This window comes from Nomia melanderi, chromosome 3, assembly GCF_051020985.1.
Source record: "Nomia melanderi isolate GNS246 chromosome 3, iyNomMela1, whole genome shotgun sequence".
NCBI classification, from domain to species: domain Eukaryota; kingdom Metazoa; phylum Arthropoda; class Insecta; order Hymenoptera; family Halictidae; genus Nomia; species Nomia melanderi.
Window position 1 is genome coordinate 11,478,597 of NC_135001.1, and position 24,231 is coordinate 11,502,827.

The following is a 24,231-nucleotide window of genomic DNA, read 5'->3' on the forward strand; positions in this document are numbered from 1 at the left end:
AGCGGGAAATTGTGTGTTAATGTATCTGGTTGCAGTGTTTATAAAAGAAAAAGGAAATCGTGTGGAAATGTAGATATCACAGAAAGAATATGGACACTTTATCGAAAAAGAAGAACAGAATGGAACGTACATGGTGTATACGACTTCTAGGTAGCGGAGAACTAGTGGGAACTGCGCTCATGCTGGAAGCACAATCGGACTGACTATCGAGGAAGTTTCGATAATCATCACCAAAGTCCAACAATCTTCGAGCTGTTTCTACGTCCGGCGCTTCGCTGTACGGTTCGCTCATATACTTTTCCTAGCAAAAACAGATGAATAAATAATATTAAAAAAAGAATTAGTAATGGCAATAATGAAATAAAATAACTAACCGCGGAACGAAATAATTCAAGCAATAACGGGATGCATTACTGACGCATATGAAATTTCTAGAAATATAAAAGGATGGAGAATTTTCAGCAAAAAATATAAAATAATAAACCCCTCAACATCGAAGTCTGGATCTATTTTAGCCCAAATGTTCGAAGAATTTCATTCCCCACGTTCTCATACTTAACTTACATTACTAACTAATCATCTCAAATATAATACAAAAATCAACGTATCTTGTCGGATCATCACTTATACAAAAAGAAATCCTATCGTCGTCGGACACTTAAAACCACCGGCCATCCGGTCAAAGAGCAAAACGAAAACGAGAAAAGTATCACCCGAGGATCATTTGTATACCCATTTCCTAGAAGCCCAAGAGAAATATCATCTCTATCCTCTAATTACGTTCAGCAACGAGCACGACCGACTGCCAGTATTTAGTGCCCGGCGGAATATCTCTTGGCGTACCGAAGAAAACTTTCTCATAAACGCGGGTCCACGGATTTCCTCGTATTAGAGGCGAAAGGCCGAGCAGCCGTCTTTACCTGATAGTTATCCCAGGCCTGCTCGGAGAACGAGTTGTTCCCGAGGCTGTTCATCTCAACGTCGCTGTCGACGTTCAGCTGGTGATTGGACAGAACCTTGTTGCTGAGAACGGTGTCGAGTAGGTTGTCGTCGTAGCTGAAGCAGCCGCGCGCGCAGTTTCGCTGATCCTCGCCCTCGGTTTCAGACGTGGAAGCAGCCGAAGTGCAGCAGGGCAGCCTGAACGGTGGCGTCGGGTCGCTAACTATCGTCCTCTCTGCGGACAGTTGCTGGTGGGCGGTGCACCCCGAGAACGAGCCGGACTTCACCAGCATCGTCAACCGTCCGTGGCAATCTCTCGAGATCGTGCGTATCGACCGGCTTCCGCTCATCTTCCTGGCGGACCGTTGCTGGTTCGACGAACTGCCGTCGCTTCCGGCGGAATTGTTCGCGTTCACGCCCTCTGAGCTCGACTCGCTCTTGCGACCCTAAATCGGCAGGGAATAAGCGATGATGAGGAATCGGTTCTATCCGATTTTACTCGGAGGATTTAACACATTCGCTACCAGCGTCACATATTTGTGACAGCCGTAATCCTATATTTTACATAATGAGAATGAAATTGATACCATAGATATTGTTATTAGAAATTATAAACTACGACATTATATTGGAATTGAGAAGACCGTCAGCGAAAGAAGCGCTGGTAGCGAACGTGTTAAAACGTTCGCAACAACGGTCGAATGTGGAACATTCTTACTGTGGGTCGTGCCAGTTTTGCAACTGTTTTGGGTGATATGTTATTCATATAATTTATACACATTTATAAGTAAAACTACCGAGTAGTGAAATCAACTTTGAAATTCCTCTATAGAAACTCCAAGACTGCATCTATTGGGACTTTAATTACTTTCAATTTCTTTAATAATTTTTTAGAGAAACAGCTGTTAACTTTTTAATCATTAGGAGAAGGAGAAATCAGGAATGGGTAATTTTGACCCGTCTGGTAGTTATATGTGTGATGTTTTGAGAAAAGTGACAGTAGGGAACATTGTATGTGAATTAATGTTAATATTACCATAGTAACGGTAATCAGCAGCGTCACACATATGTGACGAGTTGTCGCGAATGTTTAGTTACAGGAGTGGTTGATCGTTTAACCCTTCTACAATACTGAGTGATAAAGGAATAGGAGAAGGAATAACTAGATCCAGAAGTCGAACAGTGTTGATGATCTTTTGCACTCAAGAGGTGACTCTTAGTCACTACGTGATTTAATAGAATAAAATTATAAAGACTTATACAGGGTGTCCCAAACAAAGTCAACTAAGGCATATGTTTATTTGAACTTCTTTTTATTGTTTTGATATGCTGAACATTTGCATCACCAGAATATTTCGGTAGCTAGTCTCAATTGCTTTGTCAACTGAGTGTTTGAATAATAAAGGATCTTTTAAATTATGTAAAAAAAATATGTGAGTTAGACTGATTGACTTCTGCGTATGATAAGTTGTGTAACTTTAGGTTAAATTTTGAATTGTTTTAATTTTAAGCAAAAATGCTTTAATTTAGGAGTCTTTGCCACTGAACAATTTCTTGAGTAATGATGTTTTTTTTGCATTCGAGTCTCCACTTCATGGTATCTTATAATGAAGGATTTAAAGTTTTTAGATCACCAAGATTTAAATCTTCAAATTTTTCTACATTCTCTCGTAGAAGATATAATGATGAATCCAATTAACTATTACAATGCACCATTCCTCCCATCCAATCGCAAGATACTTGCATTAACATTCTCAACGTCATTGTGCGTTATCAAGAAACCGAATGGACCACTAAGAAAGTTATTGATACTCAGACATACTCATTGATACTCAGCCATTAAAAACGATAACCAGTAAAGTATACACCACATTAAAGGTATATTAGAGCGTTAGAATGAATAATTTATTTTTTCTTCAGTGTTCCTGTTATTCTAGTCTATTCTGCTATCCTCTAGAACTGTGGAGCGGTCAGCCGATTCTCCCCATTTTACTCTATTAAGTTTCTATCTACGGTGGAAATGAAAAGATGTAAATTATTATAATAAACGTACAACACCGGAAAATACGATACAAAAGATTACAGCAGCATGTGCTTCAGTTTCATCGCAGGAAATAGAAAATAGACACGCATCATTTACTATGAGATCTATTACTGTATCAGTGCGAACAATCACGATTTCGAATGTAACATGCAACCTCAAAAACTATAACTAAAATGTGGATATCTTGAAATTGATTAAGCAAAATATTAAAATGTTGTGTTTGCTGAAATTTGAATATTTATCCTCTATAAGAACATCCACAAATTAATTGTTCCCTTTAACTTATACTTTGTAACTGACACGTAATCGTTCTAGGATTGTAAAATGTGTGGATATTAATATTATATTATTATTATATTATACAATGTAATATATAATATAATATTGTATATTACATATAACCGAAATCAAAATACAAAATTAACCAAAACCGAAAAATAACAGTTATGGAATCATAATCGATATAATTTCTATTCTGAAGAACCCAAATTGAAATCGAGAGAAATCAGAAGCAATACACCAATTATTTCGGTTGTCCACAACTGTTTTCGTTAAGACCGATATATAACAGTATGAAACAGTTATTTTTCTTCTGAATCCTTGCCTTAAAGTGAATATTCAAAACCCGGCAGGATAAGACTGACATCAACAGAAACGATCCGATTGCCTGTCGCGGAAATCCGATCCAGTTAATAAGTTGTTCATTCGATGCCAGCGTGTCAAACTACTGAATACGTTTACAAGTATTCGTGCTGCACGAATTTTTGCAACAGAATACAGGAAACTCGTTGATTATTCCGTTTTTTTTGTCCATCAACGGAATTTTATTCCAATTTGCTTCTATTAACATCGTTGTACAAATTATCGTCATTCGCAGGGATAATTTTTCTATTTATTCTTTCTATTTATTTATAGCTGATACAGATCTTTGAAAACAAACAAGATAGAAATCGTACAACTTTGTTACTTTCAACTCCTTGTCTTATAATATTATATCAGACACGTAATAAAGATTTCAAACAGAATTTAACAAACATAGATGTTACTCAATTATTTTGAACTCAAATTTAATATTATTCATCTGTTATCAATTGTTATATTTCAGTGTAGACATACACGTGGGATATGCTTAGAATTTTTCTGTTTTTATCAATAAATTATCAATTGTACCGACCATAGTGCAGAAATAAATCATAGGGCCAGAGATTAACATAAATATTAACCTACTAAATTGCTCCACAGTTCTGAGTTTCTTCATTTCTAACTGAAATTTCTAAAAGAATCTGCTGTTTAGATTACCAACAGATATCTTTTTCGACCGAACAAATCACTTTATTGTATTGTCTCCCCAAAACAAAAACAATACTTATATTTAAAGAGTTATTTAAACTGTTTTCTTCCCCACAAACAACATTCCTTTGCTGATCGAAAAATAAACCTAATAAAATTCATCTAACCACGACAACCCAAACTAAAAAAAAGTCTGTATCAACCAAAGAATGAAGTTGCTATTTGAAAATATTCTCGCTTTTAATTCGTAAGAAACGCAAACGTGGCAATGCAACATGACGAAATTATGGCAAAAAGAGGAAAAACAAAACAAATAGTATGTGTACAGTTTGTTTCAACTCAACTTATCATTTCATTAGATTGCAGAAGGGTAAAACGCGGGTAACATGATCTTACCAGGTTCTTCTTGCGAAGTCTGCTCTTCTTGCGGCGCAACGAACTGTTCCGCACCACACGTCCGTCATGGCAAATGATCGATTCCTCCAGCAACGTAGATGTTGAATTATTGAACGATTTACGTGATCCCCTATAATTAGAAACACAGAAACGAAGGAGTCAAGAGGAAGTTAAAGTAGCTGTTTCAGAGAAAGTATGGATTCGCGATGATACGGTTTCGATCGCGTGTATCGAGCAAGATCGAATAGATGCAACCCAAGATGCTCGGCGGAAGTAAGTGTGTAATAAAACGATCGCCGTGCACCGCGGATTCTTACCGAAAAGATAACTGGAACTTACGTGTTTCAGTTAATTACGAGAAAAATAACTTTTGAATAATATCATTTCTGCACACTCTCGTAACAAACGCATAAAATTCTTGATTAGATAATATCGTTTCTCGCCTAACTTTCCATTAATATATAGCAATAGAATTTCCTGAATGGATTAAAAAAATTGCATAACTTAAGGTGATTGCATAGGAACACCGAGGTACTAGAAATCGGAAACATCTGAAAATATTAATTTCTTTATATTTCAAATTGACTTTGAAGTAATAAAATTTATAAATTTTAGCAATGAAATGAAATAAGTATATGTCAAAAAATCAATTTCGGAATACTGAACTATTGAAATGAGATATGTTTGAATAAAAAAAAACGAATTGTGTAAATGTAAAATGCATAATGTATAATGCAAAATGTAACGTATAATTTAAAATGTATAACGTACAATGTAATGGGTATCGTTTCAGAGTTAACCAAGCATCAAATGGAAAACCTATCGAAACCTACTCAAGTAAAACACAAAAGCTTCAGACATTTATTAAGAGACTGCAAACCTTAATGCAAAATGAAATATTTCTACCTTTCGAGTTCCAAAAACTGACATTGAACAAAAATGTATTTCCTCTACCAAAACTTTAACATAGTACAGTTAAAATCCAAACAATATTACATTAAACGGTATTTTGTATTTAACATACGCGCATAAAAATGTGCAATCAACTCATTAGCACTTTATACTTCAATCACGTGCACACTTAACATCACCAAAAACATTTCCATTATCCAATATACTTTAAAGAAAAACCAAAGCGAAGCGAAGAAGAATTACACGTTTATCTAAAAAAAAAAATAAACAATTCGCGCGTATACTCGTCAAACGCAAATCATATTCAATAACACTAGTAACTAAATAATAGTATAAGTCAAGAACAACGATGCCAAACCATTAATAACCAATTCCAATACCATTTGCCTCCGTGTTGATCAAATATTATTTTACACCGTAGAAAAAAAAACGTCTGGTCTTATGGAGTAACCTAATGCCATCGAAGACAGAGAGAAAAAGAGGATAAAGAGTACTCACGTGGCATCTAAGGACGCAGATTTAGTCGGCGGAGTGGCGATCAGCTGATGAAGCGCCGTCTCGGAGATGGAGAACTGCGAGATCGGATCGTTCGTTTGATTCAAGCCGGAGGTGTTGCCGATCTGCGAGATACAGGAGACGCTCCACGGCCTGGGCCCGTTCGCTTTCTGTTTTGAGCGCATCACGACTTTCGGTGTGCTGGCGTCCAGTATCGGGTTCGTCTCGTTCACCGGCGTCTTCTCCAGGTCCTCGAAGATCTCTTGCGACACCGACTGGGACGTGCAGCCGAGCGCGCCCTCGAAACGGCGGTAAGTCGCGACGCTGCTCTGCAGATCCTCCGACGAGACCGACTGCCTCTCCCCGTCTGACTCCTCCGTCGTGTATTCGCCGCTGGCATCGCAGCTATCCAACGGCTGTAATTCACGCTGATTACAATTGTTGCGAAACCTTGTAATTCCCCTCAGCCCTCGTTACAAATGGCGCGCGTGACCGTATGATCGGATGTCTACTGTGGGTACTTAACCCATTCGAGACCAGTGTTTCTTAACAGATTCACTCTGCCACAGCGGCCACCGATGACCGAAACTTTCAAATTACTTGGAAACGATTGCAATAAGAAAACTAATATCGGATGAAAATATTGATAACGTAAGTGACTAGATGATGGTTGTAACAAAGGTACTGACATACTGAATGATAGTGATTTCTGATAACATTTGCTTTTGTCGCGAAAGAATAAATATTGTTATAGAAAACACTTGAAATTCCCATGTCAACGTGTCGGAAAACGATCCTCGTGAGAGACGACTCGCCAGATTGGTTTAATGTGTAGTTTTGTATTTAATATTAAGTTCTGCGTGAGGCGACAATATTTGAAATATTGAAATAAAGTAGCTTTGAGATATTTGGTCCATCAGTTTGAAAAAACAATGTTATCAAAAAAACGCGTGTAAGGTTTTATTTTTCTCTTGGAACTTCTCTTTTGATGAAAGTAGAGAGATAAACTCTGACAAAATGTTCCTTCTCGGAAAATTGTAGCACACTTCATTGTCGGCTGAATTTGATCAAAGGGCATTTTTTACCCTCTTGTCAGGCTAAACTCTTTTTTCTTCCATCATTGCGCGTGTGAAACACGCCGTGCACCTTACCGTATTATTAATTCAAGGTTCACAGAATTTCTCACGCCTCTTGGTAACATACTTGTTCTGTTTCACACCGCACGCGATAAAGTAAAGAAAATCACCTACGTTAGTAATACTTGTGATACGTAATGTAATTACAAGTTCCCCGTTTATGTCTTGATAATTCAATAAGTAGTCCTATCCTTTTTTCAATTTTACAACGAATAAAATAATTGTTTTTAAATATACTATACATTAAAGATATCCTCGTTACTTCGAGGTATTTCAAGTAAAATTTTAAGTAAAATATATGAAATACACGAAACACATCCTAAATATTATATATAATACGTCTCGTATACGGCAACAGCGTTTCATGTATATTATGCATCTAACTTATAAATGAAACAAATTAAATATTTATTATATACAATTGCTTTTGTCGAAGTACTAGCTTGTAGACGCAGACAAGAAAATCTTAATGATGCATCTTGTATGTGATAATTAACCGTTCCGCGATTCCCAATCAGTGTATTTACAAACCTTATACGTAACACACAGATGGTAATACGAAGCCTCTGAGGCATTAAGAATCTTCTTTAACGAATAATAATCTCAGTATATTTATTAGTACTAAATTAGTTCGGTTTTGAGAAAAATGCGAAAACTTTATTGTCGAAAGAATCGAAGCGACGGAAAACTTACGTTTCCAGTTAAGGATTAAATCAAACTGATTGCGGCTAGTCGGTTAAAGATCTCAGGATTATTAATCAACTTCCTGTAATAAAATTTCTCCTCGGATGCAGATTCAAGTTTCATAGATTGCAACGGCTGATTAGCATCAAATGGCACTTTTCTCGCGTAAAAGTCCCACATGTTTGCGTCACATAAGGCAACTGTCGCGCATACGATGTACAAGGTGTCACTGAAGTAAGCGGGAAAGCTTTAATAACGTATTCTGTCTTTTTCAAGAATCAAAAGAAGATAAATGAATAACAAGTTTCAAACAGTTAAGAAGAAAATACGAGTCAACCCTTTACTATTCTTTAATTCTAATAGAGAAGAAATATGTGCACTGACTCTTTGTTTGAACTAAATTATTTGTCTGTAACTTTCTATTCTGACTATCAATGTCTGATATCATCAATAGCGCGACATTTTTCCTCGAAGGGTTAATCCCCAGCTGAAAAACTCAGCTTCGGAATTGCTTTTAAAGCTGCTAATTTAGAGATCGAAAGGAATCTAACTTTCTCCCTTAAGTCTATATTGTACGGCATTACCTACTAGTGCTTAGCGAGCAGGCCAGTTAACGGGCTACGATTATATAGTGCACGCATTGCATTTCTGCCAGGCAAAAAATAAACTAATTTGATTTACAACTCAGTTTCCATATGGCTCAATTCATTCCTTTACTAATTTCTCAGAACAGCATCTGTTATCTTTACGACAACAGCAAAAAGAAGAAGTCACGAATGGGTTTTTTCGTAGTTTTAATGTTAACACTTTATCGCTCCTCACGTTTTCACTTGCAAAGTTTTGTAACTTTAAAATCAAACTACAGGAGAATCTCATAATAGACTTCATCGCATGGGCTTCTGAGCAACTCAACTGTTAAGCATTCGAAATTGAATGTTGACTGCCGCGGCGGTCACCGATGACCGGAGCTTCTAAATTACAAGATAATAATCCTAGCCCGTAAGATAACTGATATCGAATCAAAATGCTCAGTAGCGTAAGTAACCAGATAATGGTGTAACGTAAGAATTGAGATAGGAAATAATTAATAATTTTTCCTCTTTATCTCTGCTACGGAGAGAATAAGTAATACATAAAACGCTGATGTCTTTCGTGGCAGTCAACGTGTTAAATAAGAACAACGGTGATCTTCTAACTCGCACCTCAGCAAATAATAGAATCGCAACCCACCTGTGACGTGGACAACCGTCCCTCGTGGCCGCGAACGGAGTTCAGTTTCAGCCACTCCTTGATCCGCGCGTACTTCGCGCGATGATTGTTCGTTATACCCTTGTCGTCGAGGATGAGCTGAGGGAACGTCTTGGTGACGCCAGCCCGCCTCTCGTCCCCGACCAATTTCTCGACCTCCTTAATGAGCCTCTGGATGCTCGTCTTGTCGTTCCGCGTCTCGTCGTCGCTGTCCTTCTCGCGGTGGGAGGACGCGTCGGTCTCGTTTGAAGTCTCGTCAACGCACTCCATCGCGACTTCTTTGACAGGATTATTCGCGGTCGTGTTCGCTACGCCGTCGTTACCGGCGTCCGGCGTCGCCGTCGCGTCGGCCGTTGCCTCGCCGAAGTCCAGACGCACCAGAACGTTCGTCTCGCGCTGCTCCGAGGCGTTGCCCGCGTTGTTCGCAGACGTGTACGTCCACTCCTCCTCGGACGAGTCCTCCGCGACGATCGCGGGCTCCTCGTTCTGCTCGGAATCCGTGTCCAGGTGGCGGAAGTAGAAGGTCGCGCAGTTCTTCGACTTCCTGTCGGGTCTGATTCGGAAATGATGGGATTAGGGGATGATCTACAGCAAACATGTCCAACCAGTCCTCGGGCCGTATGCGGCCCAAGACAATTGCGAATGCGAGCCATCAAGAAGTTGTAAGCTTACAAACTTTATTAGATTGTAACTAAAAGAACCATTAATGCATTCACTGCTAGGAAAATTTCGAGCTTCCTGCCTAGGGCGCTAAAATCAATAGTGAACGATCTACTCCGCGTTGTTCAAGAGAAAAGCCCCGAGACGACACAGAGGCAAGAGGAGCCTGTTGCTAAGGATTCTATTTATGGTTTTGATTGGTTAAATGTAACATATTGACCAATAGCAAATTAGTATTGAAAATGAGATGAGAAAGGATGAATGCTGACCAATTAGAGCAGCATTCCTTTCGGGGTTTTTTTGGTGAACAACGCGGAGTACAGTGCAGTTCTCGCGTTAGCTCAATCGGCCGCCAAGGTAAAAGTGCTCAGGGACAAGGAGACTCTTCAATTTTCGATATTCGGGCCACGTCGATCTTCGACGCATGGTCATTATTGGCGCGCGACAATAACAAAGGACGGCCGAAATGCTATGAAGTAGTAGTGAGACGTAACGATAGAAAGCAAAATTCTCTATAGTTTCGTATTACTTCGTCGCATTTGGTGTCGCTTCCGTCCTTTGTTATTGCCATGCGCCAATAATTACCATGCGTCGAAAGCCGATGCCTGAGCATCGTGAGTGGACGAGTTCCTTTTCCCCTGTGCATTTTCAGCTTGGCGGTCGATGGAGCTAACGTGAGAGGCATATAGTAAACCTGTAACGCTTATTACGAGATATCTCGTAGTTTCTAGTGAATGGATTAACCCCTTGCACTACTTTAACCAGTCCACTTGTGACCACAATTTCGGAGCAAATATGAATGGCACGAGTGAAACTCGAGATTATAACACGAGTGAGATATCGGTTGCTATAATTATTGCCCGAATTCTTCCCGGCTAAATAGTACTGCAAGGAGTTAATAATACTACAAATACAAATTAAATATGCTATTAGTTTATGAACGGCCCATAACAATTCGTCTTCTGCCAATGAGGCCCATGGAAGCTAACAGGTTGGACATTTCTGGTCTATAGCTTTTTTAGCATGTTAAAAGTGGTGCCATTTTTGTTTTGCTTCCGATTTAAGCGGAACGTAAATTGAAAAATTGCGTTTGTATATGTTTTATGAAATATTGTTTCCCAAATTTGAAAACAGTATACTCATTCGTAATCACTTAATCGATTGAACGGATTCATTTCAAATACACTGTTGATGGTCTAAGGAAGTTCCTTGTTCTAAAAATGCCTCTTTAGAGTTGAATTTGAATCTTCTTCGGAATATAAATAAGCATAGAGCCTTCCACAAGACGCTAAAAAATGCAGAAGTAATAAGAAATAAAACGATATTCAGTACATGTTCATGAATACCATTGATAATTACATTCCTACCAGCATCATCTGGCGCGCATTACAAATTTTTTTCTCCTTTCATTACATGTTCTGCTATGGCGAGGAAAGAAAGTGACACAAAAAAGCCCGGTCACAGAAAGTGTTACAATAAAAGTATAAATGAGACAGCACGCGACTGAAGCGAGACTCGAGGAACATAAGAGTGGCCGTGTGGATTGAAAGAAACATTCTTACAATTACATATACGAAAAGAGTCAATAGAAGAGCATCTATTATTACAAAAATAATTATTTTCCACCAGGCATCTATTGAAAAAACATCAGAGATCCGGTAACTTATATTTTAAAATTTACCATATCATGCTTAATTATATTGATCAATATTACAAATACAAATACAAATTCCTATTGTTCTCTATACATTAAAGATTAAAAAAATAATCGTTGCAAACAATTATCTGACGAAACCAATTCTCCATCGTATGCAGTAAATTGCGTCTCAAAGAAGCACTTTCAGACAATAAAACATCGTTAACACAGTGCGTGAATGTAAATGTTCCGATATCTAAAAGGAATAGTACCATTTAACTTTTTTTCAAATGTTACATAATGCAATCCGTTGCATCAGATTACCAGCATTAGCATGCAATAAAAACGTTCCACGCGAATGCGTTCTGTTCGAAACAAGGCAACAATTGAAATTCCTCGAACCAAAATTAAAGTGAAACAAGAAAAAAGTATCGGACTCTCACGGAACAATTTCCTTTCAAAATACGTCAACGTGTTGTACGTATACCCTCGAGATAAGAATTTAAGATAAGAATGGCTTACGTGCTGAATGAGGCGACCTCCTCAGTCTTTCTACGACGTTTCACTGGCTCGTCGCTGGCAAGATTGTCGTTCGATTGTTCCGCGATTCTGGGTCTGCCGTCGATCTGATCGCAACTTTCCTCGATCGCCGTCGAATTTGTCACCGGCACGGTGTCGGGTGTTGGTGGCATGTCGTCCTCTTCGTCCTCGCTGACCGCGTCTTCCTCGATGTCCCCTTCCTCCCCTTGATCCCCCAAAGTGGTCTGGATTCGTTCAGCAACGGTTCCTTGATAATTTTCCACTTCGTCGGACCTTGTGTCCATCACACAGAGCTGGCATAATTCATCCTGCAACCACCGGACACCGTGAAAATCATTCCCCTGTTTAACCAGTAAACTGCAGTTGACGAGTACACGCGTCAATCTTAAAGCTTAAAATGATATTAATTGTTTTAACGATGAATTCTTTATTTTATTAGACAAACATGTAGTTCTTCTTTGTTTTGCTTTGGTTCCTCATTAAAATATACCTTAAGTGTATTCGCCCTGCGTTTGACGAGTACGCACTTCAGTTTTCATTTTATTCCACGCAAAACGAGAGATTTTTTAAACTAAATTCTACAGTTAACAGGTTGATACATTTTGACTTATGGTTTCTTTCACAACGTGCTCGATAAAATTACTTTATCTTTAATGATTTAGTAGAGAAAAAAGGAAAGAAAAGAATGATACTTATTCTGTGTCTACGTTTATTCTAAAGATTAAAAGTTGATAATAGAAAAGTCATATTTAATTTATATTAAAATAGAAGAAATAATATTTCGATTTGTCAACTTCGGTTTAAAATCATCGTTATAAGTCTGACACGATATTAGAGGAAAAGGATTAACGTTGATTCCTATTTACTAAACAACTAAAAAATCTACTTTGCGTTCCGTTGCACGATACTAAACAATCAATTTCTCCACTTTATTTTACAGTTAGCTCTCGATTGGCGCGAGAAATAGGTTCTAGAAATTGAATGCATTATTCGAATATTTTAAATGTATGTTTGAATTTCTGCTCGAATGAAATGTAATATGGTAACAGTTTATAACTCGCACTAAATCGAATATCGAAATCCCGTTAATCCAGACCTACCTGTACTACGAAAGAAATTCTTTTCTCTGAGAACTTCCTATAGAAACATTGAAATTCAAATGTCTGCCACGGTACACTTTACCGCAACTATTAATCGAAATCGATTAACCAGTTAACTACGTTCAACGAGTACACGCGTCATCTTACAAGTCAACATGATATTCAAATTCATTTAACGATGAATTATTTATTTCTTGAGATGAACGTGTTTCTTCTTCGTTTTGCTTGAATTTTTCGTTAGAATATATTATAGGTGCATTCGAGCTACGTCTGACAAGTATACACTTCATTGTTTGATTTTTTTTCGTGCACAATCAAAGACTTTTTAAACTAAATTTCACAGTTAACAGGTTAACCGGTCAACAGAGGATCGATCGAATGTATCGAATATTATTTTTAACGAATGACATTAGGTACTATTTGATATCGGAAGGCAAAAACATTGCGCCGTGCACGAGAACCGCGCGTTCAAGCACATCTCTCAATCGCGACTGACCGCCGCAAAACCGTCCAGCCGATTATCACGATAATTTTCCACGATAAGAAGTTAATTATCGATCGAGCCGCTAACTGGAACGCTGACGAAAAACACCGGATTTATTAAAATATTAATGGATAAGATAGTCCGCTCGGGAAGCGTGTTCAACCTTGACCAAGAATTCTAACGAGAAAGGATTCACTGTTTCAATGTGATTTTTCCTTTCTTTCTTGCACCACGATAAAATGATAATAGTTGAAAGTTATAAATAGACTGTGGAATTTTTGTCACTTTCACATATATGTAGGTGAATTAAATTCTCTCTTTGTCGATTGAAAAAATTAAATTCCGTTTCTATTATAAATAGTTCCAATAAATTAAAAATAAAATGATATAACGTTTAATTCAAATATATTTTTGATTTTTTAATTTTGATAATTCTTTAAGTGCCTAAATGGCTGCAATCTAATTATAAAATTCAATCAAGTAAGAAACGAAATACTACTCAGAAGTTTGGAACCAATCCTAATATTTACAATTTAATAAATAACAAGTAATAAAACTTAATATTTTGTTTAATTAATGCAGCTATATTCAAGCTTTTTCTAATGCATGTTCTTGTCTGGCTTTGACTCTTAACAAATAGTACGGTTCTATGATTTTCTTTTTAATTTTGCAAAATTTTCTCGCTTGAGATTACTTTACTGCTTTTTAAAGACCATAACACACTTTGCAATTTAGCGGGTAATTACTTCTCTATGATAAAATCTTCATTAGAACGAAAGGAAATTATTTTGATGAGGTGAATCTAGAGATTTAGCATAAAAAATCATGATAAGAAGTGTCCAAACGAAGCAAATAAAAAATCATAATTAAAAACGATTTCCCGGATACCTTCTTCAGCTGTACAAATAAGAGAAGAGTCTTCAAATATATAAAAAAATGACATCCATCCCTTGCGCGCAAAAAATGACAAAACAAACGCGTCGAAAAGAAATTCCGAGCGGAATATAAACATTCGCCGACGCTAATTAACGAAACAAAACGACGAACCGGTGGCGAAGTAATGGTTCAAAAATAATGAAACGTAATAACTTTCCGCCTCGCGACGTAAGAAACTGGTTTTCCACGGAAATAAAAACGCACGGCTAAAAAAAGAGAGAAAAAAAGAAGACGAAGGAAAAAGAACTATCGCTTCTGCCAGCGCTCACACGTTCGCGAGGAATACGCGATACGCGAGAGGAGCGTTTTGATGCAACGATGCAAGCACGTTCCTCAACGTCACGTATGTGTAATTACGCGTCAATTTCAATTTTTATTTTATTTCGCCTCGTGAATATTTCAGAAGGTAAAAGGCCCCGCGTGTAAGTACTTACTTTCTCCCGGCGAGTTCTCATTCCGCTCGAGCAGAGCAGCGGCGCATCGGCGAGAAAAGATTTTTCGAGCTTCCTCGATAAAAAGGAACACAAAAAGGAACGAGGGAGTACCGTTTCTTCGTGCTATTCACGCCCCGCTCCTCTCTCGTGCACGCTCGCGGCTCGATAACGAACGGAACGACGTCGAAATCGATTTTCTTCGCGGAACGGTGAAATTTCATGGTGGGATAAGGATGCTCGTGTACTTACTCGCACAATGCCTCGCGATTCACGCACAAAATTATCACCGTCACTTCGAACGATCGGAATATCATCTTCCATTCGACTTTTTGTCCGTATTCTTGTTTGACCCTGTTCTCCGCGGAGTCAGAGATGCGTGAAATACTTTGATGCCAGAACTGTATACGTTTGTAACAATATTCTAACGCTGACACCACTGCAATTAACTTTTCCCAATCTTTCCGAACGTTTAAACTTATTGAGATTTTGATTGAGTTAGAATTCAGTGTGGGTGTTCGAAAGCTATTTCTCTGAGAGGATTTGTTACCTTTTTCGTAATTGGAAAGAAGAATTCTGGAATGGGTCGATTTTCACCCGTTCAATGTAGTGTTAAATGCAAAACTGTAGATAAATGAGTTCGCTTTGTCTGTTTTTTCCATACTTATTATATGCAAAATGAATTGTTTATAAAGTCTACAAACAAGTTTTGTATTATAAAAATGGAAATTTTCAGTACGAAAGTTAAATAGAATACTCATCCCGATACAAAGATAATTACATGAATACATCATTCTTGATCGTTGTCATGTTGAAAGACAATTCAAAGATAGATTTCCAGTAACGATGAATTCACCTGGCACGACTATAAATCAATTTCATCGAGCGACTAACAATAAGAGACGGAGCGAAAGGAACGCTGTTTGAGTTCCAGTCAACGAGTAGTAATAATATCATCGCTGCCAGTGAACGATATATCATTCAAACAAGCAACGCTTGCGACAAATAATGTTATACAGTCATTGATTAACGTATAGTGATGAACAAAAATATTAGCATCGACTACATTTCCTTGTAAAATCCTCTGTAAATTTATTAAACGTAAAATTCTTTGTTTAATTTCTTAGCAAAACATTCCTTTCGCACAGAACAGTCCTTTACACAGTTTCTATATTTCAATGTTCTATTAGAAAATAATATTTTATAACAAGAACATAGGTTAATCGCATTTAGAATAAGAATCGTAGATTTAAAAAATTTGTGCAGATTTCAAAAAGAAATAAATTTTTACCAATAATTTTGTATACGACTATACATTGATGACTATAAGTCAAGTGAGGCTTGGTTGTCCTAGACAGAATATAAATTTTAATATAGAGACAAGTGTATATATAAAGTAATCATACTGAACTATTCAATTTTTCTGCGATACTAACTCTAAATTTACCTTAAAAACGTTTCAGTTATTTTCGAAATTAAAAAATCGTAATAAACTGAAACCTATGCTGTCTTGAGTTGATAAATTCATTCAACAATGCGTTGCATATTTTGGTTGAAAATTACCTATTGTTCTTCAGTTTATTTATTGGTAATATTTATTTGTACGTTGTAACACAAACGTCACATTGTAAAATAAAACGACAAGAATTTTTAATTAGTTTGTATTTCTTTCAGATCTAATTCAATTATCCCTCAACGAAACCTTCGATACAAATGTTCCGAACACCGTGTATACGTTATCTTAGAGACACCAGCAGAAGTAAGAAACCAGAAGGTTCCCTTTATGTCGCTAAGACGAACAGAAACACCAGTTCTACGAGACTGTACAATGTATTCGAGGCACACAGGTCGTCCAAACGATCACTTCTGTTCCTGGAAAGAAACAATGGCCGCTAATAAGGATCAAGACCCGTTCCCATATTCAGGTATTCATTCGTGAGCCCGAGTCCTTACAATCCCGCGATTTCTCGGATTAACTACAAGCTGAGAAGCGAATTATGATTTCTCAACAATGGAAAAATGGTTTTAAAAAAAATGAAAATCGAAGCAGACATCTTTCTAATATTCAGACCTAAATGTTTGTGCGAAATCATAATTTTCTGAAGTAGTTTATAAAAATACTATTTTTTAGTAAGAATTTTCTTTATGCAACGTACAGATAGTTGTTACAAATGTATATATTTCATATTTTATACAGACACGATAATTCTAAGCAGTTTTCGATTTCATAATTTCACATTGTAAAGTAATTTTAGAATTAACTGAAACATTATATTTTGCGCATTAATATATTTTAAGAAGAAATTGATTAAAAATTATTATCGCAATTTTAATAAAGCTTGATTCATAATTTAATCCCTAGTTCCTCAATGAAAAAGAAAAAAAAATATTTTTAAAAATAGAAAATTACCAATTAATGTTTTTTATCCCGCGATTTAAAATATTTAATGGAAAAAGCTTCTTTTAGGTCTTAATTCTATCCAATACACGGTTAAAGGATATGACATTTTGACCTCGATGGAACAGACAGATAACTGGTCCAGTTTTAGTTAAAATTAATTATCGCTTTTCGAATAATGAGCTCTCATACGTTCCCAGGCTACGTTATGGCTACATATAATTCTGAATTGATTACATATGTTTTCCATAAATCACATGTTCTCTTAATTCGTAATTATTTCTCCTAAAAAATAAGCATGTAGATAATAGTAATTGTCTATAAGGATAAATATGATCCCATAGAAGTAGTCCCTTTACGAACGTATGTAATACTTATTGAACCATAACGAATTATACTATCACAGTGAATTATATTCTGACATTAAACTAAATATCAAAGTAACAATTACCAAGTATCTATGGTCTGCATTCAGGGGTATTTAATACCATTTCTATTTTTTCGTCGGTATTTTCCACATATCTTAAACTTGTAACGGGACTTGAAACACTACTGTTTTATGTAATAATGAATTTTATACGTTTCCTATAAATAAAATATTAATTCGAACTTCAACGAAAGACAACTAAAATGCACGTAAGTATATATTACATGTAAAAGTTTCTCGGAAGAAGTCTTCAATTTCTGGGTTAAGCTCGTTAATGTATGCTATTATAATGATAAAGCAATAAAATTACACGGCGAGTAATGAACTAAAGAATAAAATGATTAATAGAGGTACTATATGATTTAATGAGTTATCATTATCGTCCGGATCTTCTTTTTTTCTTCGTCTAATCAAACAGCCGTATCTACCCCTTTATTCTTAATAAATTGACTCTTCCCGTCACTCAGAGCTGAAGACTAATTATTTTGTGAGATATCTACGATTTTACTTGCACTTTCGAGTATCACTTCACGCTAATAAGAACCTTAATTGTACGTCCGTGAGGCAACTACAGTTACCTTAATTTAGATCCTGGAACCGTAGAACAATTCGAATGAAAATGGCAATGCATCAAGATTTTAATTAGCACCCCCGAAATTATAGACTGGAAATATCTCAGTGTGGAAAGATGACATCGACTGTAATTTAAGATTATTACCAGCACATTTTTAATAATACTTTGTAAATCGTTTCAAACGTTTTTCGCAATTATGTCATTTTACGAATAACGTCATTCACCGTTTAAAAAAATCTCCCCACAATTTTCGATTTCTTTTTGATTTAGAAATCCTTCTTCATTCGTCGGTTCGTTCGAAGAGCAACGAAAGAGGTCGTTGATCATAGGAAATTCTAACAGGGAAATCTGTTTTTCAAGTTAATTTTGAAACAGAAAGTGCACAGGAGAAAGTAAAGTTATGAAGAATTTAACGAGAGCACTACTTTCCTAGAGCTGAATATTGGAAACGAGCCTTCCAAGGAAAAAAAATAGACGAAACGCAACGACCAGTCGAAAAGCTGAAAAGTGTCAATTAATACACTCGAGATTTCACGAAAGTGGAGAAAACGAAACGCAATGGTAAACGGTTATTCACAAGTTTCCTTAATTTCGGTTTGCGTCGCAAAAAGCCGACCTGTAACGTTTATCCGGCACTTGAACTCTTTTATACGATTCGAATACGATCAGCAAAAATGTTAATCCGCTACGAAAAAATGTGGCTTCAAGTAACACTATACGGATTCTGATTTCACTGGCACAAATCTATTACATGACCGATTTGAGGAATGAACTGACACCGTAGCAAGCACGCACAACAGCAGATGTTTTTAAAATCAGAATGAAAATCAATATATGTCATTCTGCAAGATAAAGTATTGAGAACTTTTGTTACGACATTTCTTGAAGAAGCTAATGATTTAATTGTTTAGGGTCAAATATATGAATTATGAATTCCGATGACAACAATATTTACTACAAACGGTAGACGTTTTAATTAATTAATATGAAACTAATTAATTGCTGTACTATTAGACGTATAAATGCCATTGTAACGTTATACAATACGATATTGATTAGTATCACTGGTTGGAAATTCCGCACAATAAGCGAACAAAACTTGATATGATTTACTTTGTATTTTTTTCATTTCAATCTACAAAACTTTCATGTTCAATCTCCTTTGATAACTAACTTTTTACTCAAGAATGCACAAGAAACATATATGTTATCTACTCTTATCTGTAACAGCTTAAAGATGTCTTCTTTTTAAGAAACCAAGGTGTAAATGATACTAGATCAAAATACGTACTACTGAATTTAATAAATATACACGATAATCCAAAAATAAGTTTTCGACTAGCTCTTTAAATTATCACTGTCGATTTTTAGTATGCTCGGAAGTTTGAAATTGAAATATTCAAAATAACAAGAAATTATATATGAAATTATATATATATATATAGATTTAATGTTAGCCACAATTTTTAGAAAAATTCGCCACTGTGTAACGGTCATATGATCAAATACTCCAAATTTTGATTGAACTGGTCACACGTGGATGCAACGTGGTGCACCAAGTATGCGCCGACACTTCCTGCGTGCACGAACAGAAACAATGGCCGTCTGCTAATAAGGATCAACTTCCACAGTCAGATGACCATCCTCGTAATCGAACGATCGTATGACTTCCGAACTTATTTCACAGATATTACACACAGTTCTTGAAATCTTTTCTGAATTTTCTTTTAAATGAACGAATCCGTTATTATTCCAAATTATTTAACCCTTTGCACTCGAAGGTTTTTTACTACGAATATTCAACAGTCTTCAATGAAACATAGACGACATCCTTTCAAACTAACTAATATGAAAACATAGATCAATTAAGAAAACAAAGTTACGGTATTGGAATACTTCACATACTGATGCGTTATACAAAGCTTAACGTTATACATAACACTTTTCCTACATCAAGTGATAACTGCGAATCACCTCGTGATAGCAAAGGGTTAACTTCTTTTGAGAATTCTTTTATCAAGATTTTGGTTTATTTTATCTTGTCTAAACGCATTATTAATGAAACAAAAACTAAAATATTATCATTTAGTGCTTTTTAAAAGGAGAATATCACTTAGAAGTATAGAAATATGTACATTGCCGTTCAAAAATATTTTGAAATTACCATATTGATTTTTTTAGTAATTGAATACGTTACGATTATAATTTTCACTTTTAATTTCATTTCAATGGAGTATATTATAATTATATCTTTAATCTTAATTTTAACGACGTGAAATATATCACGCTTATAACTTTCACTTTTACTTTTATTTGAAATAATCATTAAATATTATCAAACATCACAGAGCAATTAATGAACCCAATTTTTTAAGATATTACGAATAATAAATACAACTAAATAAAAGAATCTATGAATTTCTATTCGCATTTAATTACTCTTCATTTTCAAAAGAAAAATCACATGGAATTGAAATAATACAGGATCATTTTAATATTACGCACCATTTCAATGACAAAAGACCGTTTCCAACGAAATATTTCTTTATTTGAAGACCTCTTTCTTTGTTTTGAAAATCTAACGCGATCGAAAGGTTCCGCGGCAGTGTACACGTTTTAAAACTCCGATTTAATCAGTCTTATCTAATACACGATCCCGGTAAAACTGTTTCACGAACCTTTACACTGTCCTAGTAAGATCTCGCACAGTTCTATTCATTAACACATTCTATGTATTCATATGACTCCACTTTTCGCGAATCACCAGATGTAAAGAAATAATTCACCGCACTTCGCACTACGCAGCCGCAAACAGTGGCTCGCTAGGAACGCAATTCAAAAATGCTTAACACGTCAGATCTAATTCCACGTCCACTATGTCGAATTTAAACAACTGATTAGATTTTCCAACCGCACGTTGTTTTCCTCCAGTTCGCACGTTTTATCTCCATCCTTCTTTGCACACCGACAGTCGGAGTTCGAATCGGAGCATCGGTACAAACGATAAATCCGTCGGAACGATAAAATCAAATAAAATTCAACTCCTTTAATATCCGAAACTTTCGAAGCCAGTACCTAGCTCATCGGTCAACACCGTACACAGTCTCCCTCGCAATGCTACGGAACTAATACAGCTCCAATGAGAAGAGAAACCAAAGAGAAAAAAAAGATCACTATCCATCACAACATCGATCACCGGATCTTCAAAGAGATCCAAAACAAAGGGAGATCACAGAAGCCAAACACAGAATGCCTTAATCCAAAGATCCACAAGCTCTCGGTTACAGGCGATAAATCCGCTTCGTGGCAGATTTTCGACCGGTCACTCTCGTCGAAAAGAATTCTCGGCGTCCCTCGAACCGCACAAGAACACCATTGTTCCACGGGCAGTGTTCCGGAGAACGTGGGTTCGCACAAACGTGTCACAACACTCGGGTGATTTGCGTGGAAGGAAGAGAAGTTCCGGAAGGAAAGAAGAGAGGATGGAATTTTCTGTCGAATATAGATATGTACGCACCTCGAAGTAAGATCCTTCGCCGACGGATCGATTCTCGGAAGACGCGTCGGTGTCGGAGAGATCCGCTCTGACTGCGGCCGGATCCTCCGAGTATCGCGGCGATCTCGTCGCTCTGTGGCGTTTCGAGCGTTCCGAGCGCGTCGAGCGGGCCGACTGACCCGGGGATTCCCTTCCAGAACCCCGCGAGTGTCTGCGGCTGAGTCGGGGCTGCTTCGTGACTGGCTCCTCGTCGCTGTCGCTACTGCAGCGGTAAGGCACTACGTTCTGAAACACGAAATCGCCGAATCACTTTATCTGATAATCCTCGCAACGGCGTAGACCGGCCGCGCCGGGCGTTTGAACCGGTATAGGAGCGTTTATAATATTAAACCTTTCAACTATCTTTCTTTATTATATCGTTTATTCTCGTGTTTAACCGCACGATTAATGGACTTTTACACTTGTTGCATAGTTGGGGGAGGACTCGATGTGTAGCAGAATGGCATAAGGACGAGGTGTCTTTATAGTTTACAGTTTTATGGTTTTGATCGGTTACGCGTAACGGTGACACCGAATAGTAAATTAATTACCAAAAATATCGGAAATTAGAATATAAAACCAATACAAAATTGAACAAGAAAAAACAGAAGATTGATCGATCAGCTAAATTCTTCAGTCTAACTATCAAGTAATCTCCTAGCAGTTTTTTTTATACTTATTCTATTAATTGTAACGTCTATTCTACTTTTCTTAGGAAAACTGAAAAATGGATAAAATTTAAAAATACGAGACTTTGGCCAATTTAAATACTATCTATTCACACACTACTTGTTATTTATTCAAGCGAAATACGATTTTGGAAAGAGTGGCAGTCGTATATTCATCTCCATGGCTATCATCGATGACTAATGTTAGAGAGACTGGGAAGGAAAGTATTATTTTTAGGCTCCACAAAAAGCTTTAATCATGAGCTATTTATTATTTATTTTATGTAGAATTGGAAAAGCGTAATATAATATCCAAGCTAAAGAGAAAGAAGCACGATCGGCACGTTCCGACCGAGTTTTTGTAAAGAGCCGTAGCACGTAAAGGATTAAAACCATGAAAATTGACAATTTAAAAAATTAACAACTGTATGTAACTACAAAATTTAAATATTCGATCTAAATATTGAGTGAAACCTTGCGATTTTGTAGATAATCGACGCGGCATAGCGCAAGTGGAGATTTTACATGCGAAATTTTTCGAAGAGACTGAAAAGAAGGTGGCAGCGTTTTCGTGCGATATTGTAGAAAGAAAGGAAGGTGCCGGTTGGACTGAGGCCAGAGTAAAATTAGTTGAATCGCGAACAAGAATAAAAGGTCGGTAAAAATGCAGATACGTATTGCTTGACTAATTTTCCCCGCGGCGAACCTCCAGCTGTACAGTTTCCATTCTACGGAACAATCAGTGACCAACGGAAGGTATTACAACCAATAAAATGAATTTATTGCTTGAACTGTTTTATTTCTTTATTCTGGGAACAGCAAATCGATGTCTTCTAGTTTTAAATCGATCGTTTCTTGTACAGGAAAAAAATTTTCAAATGAAACATAAAACTTGTAACATCGTTTAATCGTTTCTGTATCATCACGTGTAAAACTATATAGAAGAAGACTTCATAGTGGAGTTCAACGATTCTTTTATTTTTGATAATTGGAAAGATCGATTATTCTGATTCCGTCTTAACCATTTTGTTCCGTAAAACAAAGTTTATAATAAATTGTTAACAATAAACACTAAGCAATTAAGAAACATACAGAACGAAAATAGAGTGAATATGCATCATTAATCTTGCTCTATGATTTTTTCGACAAATACGCTGGCTAGGATTATTTTATAGTTAATAATTTACAATAATGAATATAAATAAATATAAACTGACATTTACATACGCAAACCTCTGTTCGACATTTTTGCCAGGAGTATTACACGAAGTTATAAAACAAGAGGTCAACGAATATTTATCTCTTCCTCGAACTTACTCCATATAATTACTTAACATTTAATTATCCATGCATGTTCAAACAACTCCATTAACTTGTCAACTGTGGAATTTATTTTAAGAATCTCTCATGAGGTGCGTAATGGGTATCAATCAATAACGAGTATATAAAGAAAATGATTCTTCTAATTCGTGTAGAAAAATTCGTGTGACAACCGAATTCGGCGTATCTTGAAAATGTTTGAGAGATCAGTGTACGTGATATCAGAACTAGAAAAATGAGATCGGATTTGACCGAGAATAAACTCTCGCCGCAATTGGCTCATAAAGCCGACCGTTCCTATCAATCCTTTGTATGCGCGCGGGTAATTAAATCGGAAGTAAAAGCGGGGATTCGTGGCGAGGAAGCAGGTCGAGTCAA

At 36.5% G+C, this 24,231-nt stretch overlaps 1 protein-coding gene across 5 annotated transcripts in view; it reads right to left on the reverse strand.

The window, feature by feature from the left end:
- LOC116427342 (klarsicht protein) overlaps positions 1-24,231 on the reverse strand; it is a 256,385-nt gene that overhangs the window by 73,802 nt on the left and 158,352 nt on the right. For 4 of the 5 annotated variants that reach the window (XM_076366198.1, XM_076366196.1, XM_076366197.1 and 1 more), the window contains exons 8-14: positions 21,848-22,111; positions 11,963-12,288; positions 9,127-9,697; positions 6,080-6,492; positions 4,670-4,799; positions 921-1,385; positions 131-301 (exon numbers count right to left, since the gene is read on the reverse strand). In XM_076366198.1, the coding sequence (XP_076222313.1) occupies positions 131-301; positions 921-1,385; positions 4,670-4,799; positions 6,080-6,492; positions 9,127-9,697; positions 11,963-12,288; positions 21,848-22,111 (2,340 nt within the window). The remainder of the gene's footprint in view (positions 1-130; positions 302-920; positions 1,386-4,669; positions 4,800-6,079; positions 6,493-9,126; positions 9,698-11,962; positions 12,289-21,847; positions 22,112-24,231) is intronic. The other variant, XM_076366200.1, reaches the window with a different exon arrangement.